This window comes from Oncorhynchus kisutch, linkage group LG29 (genome assembly GCF_002021735.2).
Source record: "Oncorhynchus kisutch isolate 150728-3 linkage group LG29, Okis_V2, whole genome shotgun sequence".
NCBI lineage: Eukaryota > Metazoa > Chordata > Actinopteri > Salmoniformes > Salmonidae > Oncorhynchus > Oncorhynchus kisutch.
In genome coordinates, this window is record NC_034202.2 from 45,684,624 (window position 1) to 45,698,121 (window position 13,498).

Genomic DNA, 13,498 nt, shown 5'->3' on the forward strand with positions numbered 1-13,498 from the left:
TTATAGACCCATTTCCTGGCTACGTTGCAGCTTATAGACCCATTTCCTGCTACGTTGCAGCTTATAGACCCATTTCCTGCTTACGTTGCAGCTTATAGACCCCATTTCCTGCTACGTTGCAGCTTATAGACCCATTTCCTGGCTACGTTGCAGCTTATAGACCCATTTCTGCTACGTTGCAGCTTATAGACCCATTTCCTGCTACGTTGCAGCTTATAGACCAATTTCCTGCTACGTTGCAGCTTATAGACCCATTTCCTGCTACGGTGTTGACAGCTTATAGACCCATTTCCTGCTACGTTGCAGCTTATGACCATTCCTGCTACGTTGCAGCTTTATAGACCCATCCTGCTACGTTGCAGCTTATAGACCCATTTCCTGCTACGTTGCAGCTTATAGACCCATTTCCTGCTACGTTGCAGCTTATAGACCCATTTCCTGCTACGTTGCAGCTTATAGACCCATTTCCTGCTACGTTGCAGCTTATAGACCCATTTCCTGCTACGTTGCAGCTTATAGACCCATTTCCTGCTACGTTGCAGCTTATAGACCCATTTCCTGCTACGTTGCAGCTTATAGACCCATTTCCTGCTACGTTGCAGCTTATAGACCCATTTCCTGCTACGTTGCAGCTTATAGACCCATTTCCTGGCTACGTTGCAGCTTATAGACCCATTCCTGCTACGTTGCAGCTTATAGACCCATTTCCTGGCTACGTTGCAGCTTATAGACCCATTTCCTGCTACGTTGCAGCTTATAGACCCATTTCCCTGCTACGTTGCAGCTTATAGACCCATTTCCTGCTACGTTGCAGCTTATAGACCCATTTCCTGCTACGTTGCAGCTTATAGACCCATTTCCTGGCTACGTTGCAGCTTATAGACCCATTTCCTGGCTACGTTGCAGCTTATAGACCCATTTCCTGCTACGTTGCAGCTTATAGACTCATTTCCTGCTACGTTGCAGCTTATAGACCCATTTCCTGCTACGTTGCAGCTTATAGACCCATTTCCTGGCTACGTTGCAGCTTATAGACCCATTTCCTGGCTACGTTGCAGCTTATAGACCCATTTCCTGCTACGTTGCAGCTTATAGACCCATTTCCTGGCTACGTTGCAGCTTATAGACCCATTTCCTGCTACGTTGCAGCTTATAGACCCATTTCCTGCTACGTTGCAGCTTATAGACCCATTTCCTGCTACGTTGCAGCTTATAGACCCATTTCTGCTACGTTGCAGCTTATAGACCCATTTCCTGCTACGTTGCAGCTTTATAGACCCATTTCCTGCTACGTTGCAGCTTATAGACCCATTTCCTGCTACGTTGCAGCTTATAGACCCATTTCCTGCTACGTTGCAGCTTATAGACCCATTTCCTGCTACGTTGCAGCTTATAGACCCATTTCCTGCTACGTTGCAGCTTATAGACCCATTTCCTGCTACGTTGCAGCTTATAGACCAATTTCCTGCTACGTTGCAGCTTATAGACCCATTTCCTGCTACGTTGCAGCTTATAGACCCATTTCCTGCTACGTTGCAGCTTATAGACCCATTCCCTGCTACGTTGCAGCTTATAGACCCATTTCCTGCTACGTTGCAGCTTTATAGACCCATTTCCTGCTACGTTGCAGCTTATAGACCCATTTCCTGCTACGTTGCAGCTTATAGACCCATTTCCTGCTACGTTGCAGCTTATAGACCCATTTCCTGGCTACGTTGCAGCTTATAGACCCATTTCCTGCTACGTTGCAGCTTATAGACCCATTTCCTGCTACGTTGCAGCTTATAGACCCATTTCCTGCTACGTTGCAGCTTATTAGAACCCCATTGCCTGGCTACGTTGCAGCTATAGACCCATTTCCTGCTACGTTGCAGCATGTGGAATTGTTTTGAGTCATGGATCATTTAACTGTTTGCTTTAGATTTCTAATTCTACAAGACAGAAGTCGGCAGATCGGTTTGATCTGATTTCAGACGAGTCCCAAGACTCTCGTGGGGGTTCGAAGAGTAACACAACGTGTTCCTGAGAGAGTCATCTTTCCATAGAGCGGTTCTTTCCAAAAAAGAATGTTAAAAACAGTATTATTGTACACAGAGAGTTCATGCAACTTATTATGTGACTTGTTACGCACATTTATACTCAACTTATTGAGGCTTGTCTTAACACAGGGGTTGAATATTTATTGACTTGAGAGAATGTAGCTTTTATTTGATATAAATTTTAAAACTGTTAAACTAGAAAAAGATGCAAAGTGGGTATTGTGTATTGGCCAGTAACAGGCTGAAACATTGGCCAATACAGGCTGGAACACAACAAGTCAAGGAGTGTGAATACTTTCTGTAGCCCGTGGGGAGGGGGGGGGGGCTTGCTCTCCCTGTAGTCCACGATCAGCTCCTTCGTTTGTTCACGTTGAGGGAGAGGGCCACGCTGCCAGGGCCCTCACCTCCCTCCCTCCAGTAGGCTGTCTCATCATTGTTGGTAGTCATGTCTACTGTTGTCGTCAGCAAACTTTCCTGATTTTGAGTTGCGTGGCCGAGCTGTCATGGGTGAACAGGGGAGGTCGTAGGTGACAGGTTAATGGAAACATAACTGTGTAATCGTGTCTTCACCTGTCTGATTGATAAGACCTCTACAGTCTAGAATACGACCAGCTGATTTATCCTCACTAAGTAAGATCAAAGACCAAGCTTTGTGATTCCACTCCTCCCTAAGCTCTGCCTCTTCTTCTCTCCTCTGTGTAGGTCCTCTTTCCCCCTCTCTCTCTAGTAGGCCCTCTTTCCCCCCTCTCTCTCTAGTAGGCCCTCTTTCCCCCCCTCTCTCTCTAGGGGCCCTCTTCCCCCCTCCTCTCTCTAGTAGGCCCTCTTCCCCCCTCCTCTCTCTAGTAGGTCCTCTTTCCTACTCCTCTCTCTCTAGTAGGCCCTCTTTCCCCCCTCCTCTCTCTAGTAGGCCCTCTTCCCCCCTCTCTCTCTCTTTGTAGGCCCTCTTTCCCCCCTCCTATCTCTTGTTGGCCCTCTTTCCCCCCGTCCTCCCTCTAGTAGGCCCTCTTCCCCCCCTCTCTCTCTCCAGTAGGCCCTCTTCCCCCCCTCTCTCTCTAGTAGGCCCTCTTCCCCCCCTCTCTCTCTCCAGTAGGCCCTCTTTCCCCCCTCTCTCTCTAGTAGGGCCCTCTTCCCCCCCCCCCCTCTCTCTAGTAGCCCTCTTTCCCCCCTCCTCTCTCTAGTAGGGCCCTCTTCCCCCCCTCTCTCTCTTGTAGGCCCTCTTTACCCCCTACCTATCTCTTGTGGCCCTCTTTCACCGCCGTCCTCCCTCTAGTAAGGCCCCTCTTCCCCCCCTCTCTTCCAGTAGGCCCTCTACCCCCCCCTCTCTCTCTCCAGTAGGGCCCTCTTCCCCCCTCCTCCCTCTAGTAGGCCCTCTACCGCCCTCCTCTCTCTAGTAGCCCTCTTCCCCCCCCCCCTCTCTCTCCAGTGGTCCCTCTCTCCCCCCCTCTCTCCTCTCCAGTAGGCCCTCTTCCCCCCTCCTCCCTCTAGTAGGGCCCTCTTCCCCCGTCCTCCCTCTAGTAGGCCTCTTCCCCCCTCCTCTCTCTAGTAGGCCCTCTTTCCCCTCCTATCTCTTGTTGGCCCTCTTTCCCCCCCGTCCTCCCTCTAGGTAGGCCCTCTTCCCCCCCCTCTCTCTCTCTAGTAGGCCCTCTTCCCCCCCTCTCTCTCTCAGTAAGGCCCTCTTCCCCCCTCTCTCTCTCCAGTAGCCTCTTCCCCCCCCTCCTCCCTCTACGTGAGGCCCTCTTCCCCCCTCCTCTCTCTAGTAGGCCCTCTTCCCCCCCTCTCTCTCTCCAGTAGGCCCTCTTCCCCCCCCTCTCTCTCTCCAGTAGGCCCTCTTCCCCCCCTCTCTCTCTCCAGTAGGCCCTCTTCCCCCCCCTCCCCTCTAGTAGGCCCTCTTCCCCCCTCCTCCCTCTAGTAGGCCCTCTTCCCCCCTCCTCTCTCTAGTAGGCCCTCTTCCCCTCCTATCTCTTGTTGGCCCTCTTTCCCCCCGTCCTCCCTCTAGTAGGCCCTCTTCCCCCCCCTCTCTCGTCTCTAGTAGGCCCTCTTCCCCCCTCTCCTCTCCCAGGTAGGCCCTCTTCCCCCCCTCTCTCTCTCCAGTAGGCCCTCTTCCCCCCCCTCCTCCCTCTAGTTAGGCCCCTCTTCCCCCCTCCTCTCTCTAGTAGGCCCTCTTCCCCCCTCTCTCTCTCCAGTAGGCCCTCTTCCCCCCCCCTCTCTCTCTCCAGTAGGCCCTCTTACCCCCCCTCTCTCTCTCCAGTAGGCCCTCTTCCCCCCCTCCTCCCTCTAGTAGGCCCTCTTCCCCCCTCCTCCCTCTAGTAGCCCTCTTTCCCCCCTCCTCTCTCTAGTAGGCCTCTTTCCTCCTATCTCTTGTGGCCCTCTTTCCCCCGTCCTCCCTCTAGTAGGCCCTCTTTTCCCCCCGTCTCCCCTCTAGTAGGCCCTCTTCCCCCCCCTCTCCTCTCTCTAGTAGGCCCTCTTCCCCCCCTCTCTCTCTCCAGTAGGCCCTCTTCCCCCCCTCTCTCTCGTCCAGTAGGCCCTCTTCCCCCCCCTCCTCCCTCTAGTAGGCCCTCTTCCCCCCTCCTCTCTCTAGTAGCCCTCGTTCCCCCCTCTCTCTCTCCAGTAGGCCCTCTTCCCCCCCTCTCTCTCTCCAGTAGGCCCTCTTCCCCCCTCCTCCTCTAGTAGGCCCTCTTCCCCCCTCCTCTCTCTAGTAGGCCCTCTTTCCCCTCCTCTCTCTAGTAGGCCCTCTTCCCCCCCTCCTCCCTCTAGTAGGCCCTCTTCCCCCCCTCCTCCCTCTAGTAGGCCCTCTTTCCCCCCCTCTCTCTCTAGTAGGGCCCTCTTTACCCCCTCCTCCCTCTAGTAGGCCCTCTTTCCCCCTCTCCTCTCTCTAGTAGGCCCTCTTTCCCCCCCTCCTCCCTCTAGTAGGCCCTCTTTCCCCCTCTCCTCCCTCTAGTAGGCCCTCTTTCCCCCCCTCCTCCCTCTAGTAGGCCCTCTTTCCCCCTCCTCTCTCTTGTAGGCCCTCTTTTCCCCCCCTCCTCCCTCTAGTAGGGCCCTCTTTCCCCCCCTCCTCCCTCTAGTAGGCCCTCTTTCCCCCCTCCTCTCTCTTGTAGGCCCTCTTTCCCCCCCTCTCTCTCTCTCTAGTAGGCCCTCTTCCCCCCCTCTCTCTAGTAGGCCCTCTTTCCCCCCTCCTCTCTCTTGTAGGCCCTCTTTCCCCCTCTCTCTCTCTCTAGTAGGCCCTCTTCCCCCCCCCTCTCTCTAGTAGGGCCCTCTTTCCCCCCCTCCTCCCTCTAGTAGGCCCTCTTTCCCCTCCTCTCTCTAGTAGGCCCTCTTTCCCCTCCTCTCTCTAGTAGGCCCTCTTTCCCCCCCTCCTCTCTCTTGTAGGCCCTCTTTCCCCCACTCTCTCTCTCTCTAGTAGGACCTCTTTCCCCCCCTCCTCCCTCTAGTAGGCCCTTTTTCCCCTCCTCTCTCTAGTAGGCCCTCTTTCCCCCCTCCTCTCTCTTGTAGGCCCTCTTTCCCCCTCTCTCTCTCTCTAGTAGGCCCTCTTCCCCCCCTCTCTCTAGTAGGCCCTCTTTCCCCCCCTCCTCCCTCTAGTGGGCCCTCTTTCCCCTCCTCTCTCTAGTAGGCCCTCTTTCCCCTCCTCTCTCTAGTAGGCCCTCTTTCCCCCCACTCCTCTCTCTTGTAGGCCCTCTTTCCCCCCCTCTCTCTCTCTAGCAGGCCCTCTTTCCCCCCCTCCTCCCTCTAGTAGGCCCTTTTTCCCCTCCTCCCTCTAGTAGGCCCTTTTCCCCTCCTCTCTCTAGTAGGCCCTCTTTCCCCCCCTCTCTCTCTAGTAGGCCCTCTTTCCCCCCTGCTCTCTCTTGTAGGCCCTCTTTCCTCTCTCTCTCTCTAGTAGGCCCTCTTTCCTCTCTCTCTCTAGTAGGCCCTCTCCCCCCCCCTCTCTCTCTAGTAGGCCCTCTTTCCCCCCCTCTCTCTCTAGTAGGCCCTCTTCCCCCCCCTCTCTCTCTAGTAGGCCCTCTTTCCCCCCCCTCTCTCTCTAGTAGGCCCTCTTTCCCCCCCCCTCTCTCTCTCTAGTAGGCCCTCTTTCCCCCCCCCCCCTCTCTCTCTCTAGTAGGCCCTCTTTCCCCTCCTCTCTCTAGTAGGCCCTCTTTCCCCTCCTCTCTCTAGTAGGCCCTCTTCCCCCCCCTCCTCCCTCTAGTAGGCCCTCTTCCCCCCCTCCTCCCTCTAGTAGGCCCTCTTTCCCCCCCTCTCTCTCTAGTAGGCCCTCTTTACCCCCCTCCTCCCTCTAGTAGGCCCTCTTTCCCCCCTCTCTCTCTCTAGTAGGCCCTCTCTCCCCCCCTCCTCCCTCTAGTAGGCCCTCTTCCCCCCTCTCCTCCCTCTAGTAGGCCCTCTTTCCCCCCCTCCTCCCTCTAGTAGGCCCTCTTTCCCCCCTCCTCTCTTGTAGGCCCTCTTTCTCCCCCTCCTCTCTCTTGTAGGGCCCTCTTTCCCCCCCTCCTCCCTCTAGTAGGGCCCTCTTTCCCCCCCTCCTCCCTCTAGTAGGCCCTCTTTCCCCCCTCCTATCTCTTGTAGGCCCTCTTTCCCCCCCTCTCTCTCTCTAGTAGGCCCTCTTCCCCCCCTCTCTCTAGTAGGCCCTCTTTCCCCTCCTCCTCCCTCTAGTAGGCCCTCTTTCCCCCCTCCTATCTCTTGTAGGCCCTCTTTCCCCCCCTCTCTCTCTAGTAGGCCCTCTTTCCCCCCCTCCTCCCTCTAGTAGGCCCTCTTTCCCCCCTCTCTCTTGTAGGCCCTCTTTCCCCCTCTCTCTCTCTCTAGTAGGCCCTCTCCCCCCCCCCCCCCCCCCCCTCTCTCTAGTAGGCCCTCTTTCCCCCCCTCCTCCCTCTAGTAGGCCCTCTTTCCCCTCCTCTCTCTAGTAGGCCCTCTTTCCCCTCCTCTCTCTAGTAGGCCCTCTTTCACTCCTCTCTCTAGTAGGCCCTCTTTCCCCCCCTCCTCTCTCTTGTAGGCCCTCTTTCCCCCCCTCTCTCTCTCTAGTAGGCCCTCTTTCCCCCCCTCCTCCCTCTAGTAGGCCCTTTTTCCCCTCCTCTCTCTAGTAGGCCCTCTTTCCCCCCCTCTCTCTCTAGTAGGCCCTCTTTCCCCCCCTCTCTCTCTAGTAGGCCCTCTTTCCCCCCTGCTCTCTCTTGTAGGCCCTCTTTCCTCTCTCTCTCTAGTAGGCCCTCTTTCCTCTCTCTCTCTAGTAGGCCCTCTTTCCCCCCCTCTCTCTCTAGTAGGCCCTCTTCCCCCCCCCCTCTCTCTCTAGTAGGCCCTCTTTCCCCCCCCCCTCTCTCTAGTAGTCCCTCTTCCCCCCCCCCTCTCTCTCTCTAGTAGGCCCTCTTTCCCCCCCCCCCTCTCTCTCTCTAGTAGGCCCTCTTTCCCCCCCCCCTCTCTCTCTCTAGTAGGCCCTCTTTCCCCCCCCCTCTCTCTCTCTAGTAGGCCCTCTTTCCCCCCCCCTCTCTCTCTCTAGTAGGCCCTCTTTCCCCCCCTCTCTCTCTCTAGTAGGCCCTCTTTCCCCCCCCCTCTCTCTAGTAGGCCCTCTTTCCCCCCCTCTCTCTCTAGTAGGCCCTCTTTCCCCCCTGCTCTCTCTTGTAGGCCCTCTTTCTCCCCTCTCCTGTCTCTCTCCCTGTCTGTTTGAGCGTCTCTCACTGTAAAGACCTGTGTTCTTTCTGTTTTTGTCTCCCCGTAGGTAATGAGTTTGGCCACCCAGATTGGCTGGACTTCCCCAGGAAGGGTAATGGCGAGAGTTACCAGTATGCCCGTCGTCAGTACAACCTGTTAGACCCTGACAACAACCTACGCTATACACAGCTTTACGCTTTTGACAGAGACATGAACCTCACGGAGGACAAATATGGATGGCTGGCCTCCCAGAAGGTAGGAGACCAGCAGACATTTCATTTGTTTTAAGACCCTGCAATCATCAACATCATTTCTTGGGGTGGTCTCGTCTATCTTGATTGGCTGACAGCTATGGTATATCAGACCGTATACCACGGGTATGAAAAAAAAGAAGTTACATTTACTGCTGTAATTACATTGATAAATAGTTTATAATAACAATAACGGGTTTGTGGTATACGGCCAATATACCACGGCTAAGGGCTGCGTCCAGGCACTCCGCGTTGCATCGTGTCTAAGGATAAACCCCCCCCCCCGCCTTGCATTGCTTAAATATGTGAGTATTATTGCATTTATACTTTAGTATGTGAGTATTTTTACATTTATACTTTACTCATGACTTCTCAATGTTCAAACTCACGTACAAGGAGGCTCTCGTTTCACATCCCATCTCTCCCCCCAGTTGATAAAGTCTAGCACCTTGCTGCTTTGGAATAAGGCTCCTGTTCCTCCCTTTCTCATTAATCCCTGGAGGAAGTCTTTAGGCTCAGTGATGTCCAGGCCGCTTGACTCCAGCAGTTTTTCCTCTGTTTTGTGCCGATGCGTATATTTTCAACAAAACATATTTTTAGGAACATAAGATTCAACAACTGAGACATGTGACTAACAGAAATTGAATAATGTGTCCCTAAACAAAGGGGGGGGATCAAAATCAAAAGTAACAGTCAGTATCTGGTGTGGCCACCAGCTGCATTAAGTACTGCAGTGCATCTCCTCCTCAGGGACTGCACCAGATTTGACAGTTCTTGCTGTGAGATGTTACCCCACTCTTCCACCAAGGCACCTGAGTGTTCCTGGACATTTCTGGGGGGAACGACTCTAGTCCTCACCCTCCAATCCAATAGGTCCCAGACGTGCTCAATGGGATTGAGATCCGGGCTGGCCATGGCTGAACACTGCCATTCCTGTCTTGCAGGAAATCACATAATTGCTATCACAATTATAGATTCTCTTTCCTCTCATTCTTCCACCCTCCTCTTCTTCCTCTCTCCTTCAGGTGTTGATGACCACAGCGGACGAGAAGGATAAAGTGATCGTGTTTGAAAGAGCCAACGTTATGTTTGTTTTCAACTTCCACCCCAGTAACAGCTACAGTGACTACCGCATAGCAGCCGGCCCGAACGGGAAGTATCCTTCATTACCGAGGGGCGCTGGGACATGTATATACACACACACTGGGACACACACACACACACACACACACTGGGACACCACACACACACACACACACACACTGGGACACACACTGGGACACCACACACACACACACACACACACACCACACACACACACACACACACACACTGGGACACACACACACACACACTCTGGGACACACACACACACACACACTGGGATATGTGACCGACCGGCTCGATTCGTCTTATGAAGAAACAATGGTGTTTTTTACATGGGATAAAAGTAGAGACTCAGAGCTAGAAAATGGTATGTTATACACTACATTTGAGGAACAAGTCATTCTGCTTTAAAAGTTGATAAACTTATAACCTCACTTTTGAGAAAATGATCCTTGAATGTTTTGGTATCTACTGGAGAGATCTTCTTTTGTCTCCCCCCATTCAGCATCGTTCACACCCACTTAAGCCTTAGCCCCGCCCATTCAGCATCGTTCACACCCTCTTAAGCCTTTAGCCCCGCCCATTCCGCATTGTTCACGCCCTCTTAAGCCTTTAGCCACGCCCATCTCTTTACATGTGAGGCCATGTGCTAAACGGAGTGAGTACGGTAGTGTAGTAAACAACCAAAGGTTTCAAGACTAAATTCTGGTTTAAACTACGTCGATCAACAGCTGTCGCAGTGACATCATCAACATTCTATTGTCATCATGACATCAATCTTGTCGTAATGAAAAACTATGAACACACAAACTACAGCCTGTATGACATGACAAACTACAGTCTGTATGACATGACAAACTACAGTCTGTATGACATGACAAACTACAGTCTGTATGACATGACAAACTACAGTCTGTATGACATGACAAACTACAGTCTGTATGACATGACAAACTACAGTCTGTATGACATGACAAACTACAGTCTGTATGACATGACAAACTACAGTCTGTATGACATGACAAACTACAGTCTGTATGACATCACCAACTACAGTCTGTATGACATCACCAACTACAGTCTGTATGACATCACCAACTACAGTCTGTATGACATCACCAACTACAGTCTGTATGACATCACCAACTACAGTCTGTATGACATCACCAACTACAGTCTGTATGACATCACCAACTACAGTCTGTATGACATCACCAACTACAGTCTGTATGACATCACAAACTACAGTCTGTATGACATCACAAACTACAGTCTGTATGACATGACAAACTACAGTCTGTATGACATGACAAACTACAGTCTGTATGACATGACAAACTACAGTCTGTATGACATGACCAACTACAGTCTGTATGACATGACCAACTACAGTCTGTATGACATGACAAACTACAGTATGTATGACATGACAAACTACAGTCTGTATGACATGACAAACTACAGTCTGTATGACATGACAAACTACAGTCTGTATGACATGACAAACTACAGTCTGTATGACATGACAAACTACAGTCTGTATGACATGACCAACTACAGTCTGTATGACATCACCAACTACAGTCTGTATGACATCACCAACTACAGTCTGTATGACATCACCAACTACAGTCTGTATGACATCACCAACTACAGTCTGTATGACATCACCAACTACAGTCTGTATGACATCACCAACTACAGTCTGTATGACATCACCAACTACAGTCTGTATGACATCACCAACTACAGTCTGTATGACATCACCAACTACAGTCTGTATGACATGACCAACTACAGTCTGTATGACATCACCAACCACAGTCTGTATGACATGACCAACTACAGTCTGTATGACATCACCAACTACAGTCTGTATGACATCACCAACTACAGTCTGTATGACATCAGCGTCCTGGTGTTTCCAAATAGCATAACTGCTGTATTTTAACACCAATAATTCCAATCCAACAGGAACTCCTTCAAGAACTGTTGGAAAAGCATTCCGGGTTGAACTGGTTGAGAGAATGCCAAGAGTGTCATCAAGGCAAAAAGGTGGCTCCTTTTGAAGAATGTAAAATATATTTTGTTTTGTTTAACACTTTTATTTTGGGGGGGGTTACTACATGATTCCATATGTGTTATAACATAGTAACATAACATTTTATTTTGGGGGGGTTACGACATGATTAGTTCGTTTTTATGCCTTCACTTTGATACACTGTTGCTGTTAGCAACAGCATTAGCTGAGCTGGGATCTCTACATCTCACTTCATCAGTAGTTCTACTGTTAGCAACAGCATTAGCTGAGCTGGGATCTCTACATCTCACTTCATCAGTAGTTCTACTGTTAGCAACAGCATTAGCTGAGCTGGGATCTCTACATCTCACTTCATCAGTAGTTCTACTGTTAGCAACAGCATTATAGGGGGAGAGAGAGAGCGAGATGGGGGAGGGAGAGATGGGGGAGTGGGGGGAGGGAGAGACTGGGGAGTGGGGGGAGGGAGAGACGGGGGAGTAGGGGGAGGGAGAGTTGGGGGGATAGATCTGACGGATAGAAAATACTTTTCACTTCTCTGGCTTTCTGCTCTCCCATCTCTGTCTTTCTGCTCTAACATCTCTGTCTTTCTGCTCCCCCATCTCTGTCTTTCTGCTCCCCCATCTGTCTTTCTGCTCCCCCATCTCTGTCTTTCTGCTCCCCCATCTCTGTCTTTCTGCTCCCCCATCTCTGTCTTTCTGCTCTCCCATCTCTGTCTTTCTGCTCCCCCATCTCTGTCTTTCTGCTCCCCCATCTCTGTCTTTCTGCTCTCCCATCTCTGTCTTTCTGCTCCCTACTACTCCTCTCCTCCGTTTCTTCTGTTGTTCTTTACTATGGTCCTCTGAAAGCCCCTAAGCTCCAGGAGAGCGTAAACACTGGGTTATAACGTCCTCTCTCTTCCCCCATCTTTCTCTTCTTTTCTCTCCTCCATTGACTGTAAGCTGTATAAGACTGGTTATAATGAGACCTTCACTTTCTGACGTTTTCATTTTCATCCCTTCTTACCTCAGTGAGGTGACTAGAGAAGATACTTCTCATTGACACAGTGAGGTGACTAGAGAGGATACTTCTCATTGACACAGTGAGGTGACTAGAGAGGATACTTCTCATTGACACAGTGAGGTGACTAGTGAAGATGCTTCTCATTGACACAGTGAGGTGACTAGTGAAGATACTTCTCATTGACACAGTGAGGTGACTAGAGAGGATACTTCTCATTGACACAGTGAGGTGACTAGAGAGGATACTTCTCATTGACACAGTGAGGTGGCCAGTGAAGATACTTCTCATTGACACAGTGAGGTGACTAGTGAAGATGCTTCTCATTGACACAGTGAGGTGGCTAGTGAAGATAGGGAGATAGGATGCTACCTTTCCAGCAAGTCAGTTTGTCACATTTCTGCCCTACTAGAGCTGCCCCGGTCAACTGTAAGTGCTGTTACTGTACAGTGGAAACGTCTAGGAGAAACACCGGCTCAGCCACAAAGCGGTAGGCCACACAAGCTCACAGAATGGGACCGCAGAGTGCTGTGAAGTGCGTGGCATGAAAAATAGTCTGTCCTCGGTTGCAACACTCAATACCGAGTTCCAAACTGCCTCTGGAAGTAATGTCAACACAATAACTGTTAGTCATGAGCTTCATGAAATTGGTTTGCATGGCCGAGCAGCTGCACACAAGCCTAAGATCACCATGTGCAATGCCAAGCGTCGGCTGGAGGGGTGTAAAGTTCGCCGCCATTGGACTCTGGAGCAGTGGAAATGTGTTCTCTGGAGTGATGAATCACTTCACCATCTGTTATTCCGACGGACGAATCTGGGTTTGGCGGATGCCAGTAGAACGCCACCTGCCCGAATGCATAGTGCCAACTGTAAAGTTTGGTGGAGGAGGAATAATGATCTGGGGCTGTTTTTCATGGTTCAGGCTCCTTAGTTCCAGTGAAGGAAAAGGTTAACGCTACAACATACAATGACATTCTAGACGATTCTGTGCTTTCAACTTTGTGGCAACAGTTTGGGGAAGGTCCTTTCCTGTTTCAGCATGACAATAACCCCGTTCACAAAGCGAGGTCCATACCGAAATGGTTTGTCGAGATCGGTGTGGAAGAACTTGACTGGCCTGCACAGAGCCCTGACCTTCATGCCATCAAACACCTTTGGGATGAATTGCAACGCCAACTGCGAGTCAGGCCTAATCGCCCAACATCAGTGCCGACCTCACTAATGCAGAAGAGTGGAGGCTGTTATAGCAGCAATGTTCCAACATCTAGTGGAAAGCCTTCCCAGAAGAGTGGAGGCTGTTATAGCAGCAATGTTCCAACATCTAGTGGAAAGCCTCCCCAGAAGAGTGGAGGCTGTTATAGCAGCAATGTTCCAACATCTAGTGGAAAGCCTTCCCAGAAGAGTGGAGGCTGTTATAGCAGCAATGTTCCAACATCTAGTGG

At 51.3% G+C, this 13,498-nt stretch overlaps 1 protein-coding gene across 1 annotated transcript in view; it reads left to right on the forward strand.

The window, feature by feature from the left end:
• The window catches only part of gbe1a (glucan (1,4-alpha-), branching enzyme 1a), a 187,415-nt gene that overhangs the window by 153,369 nt on the left and 20,548 nt on the right, over window positions 1–13,498 (forward strand). The window contains exons 13-14 of the mRNA XM_031809578.1: window positions 7,729–7,916; window positions 8,938–9,068. Coding sequence (XP_031665438.1) covers window positions 7,729–7,916; window positions 8,938–9,068 — 319 coding nt within the window. The remainder of the gene's footprint in view (window positions 1–7,728; window positions 7,917–8,937; window positions 9,069–13,498) is intronic.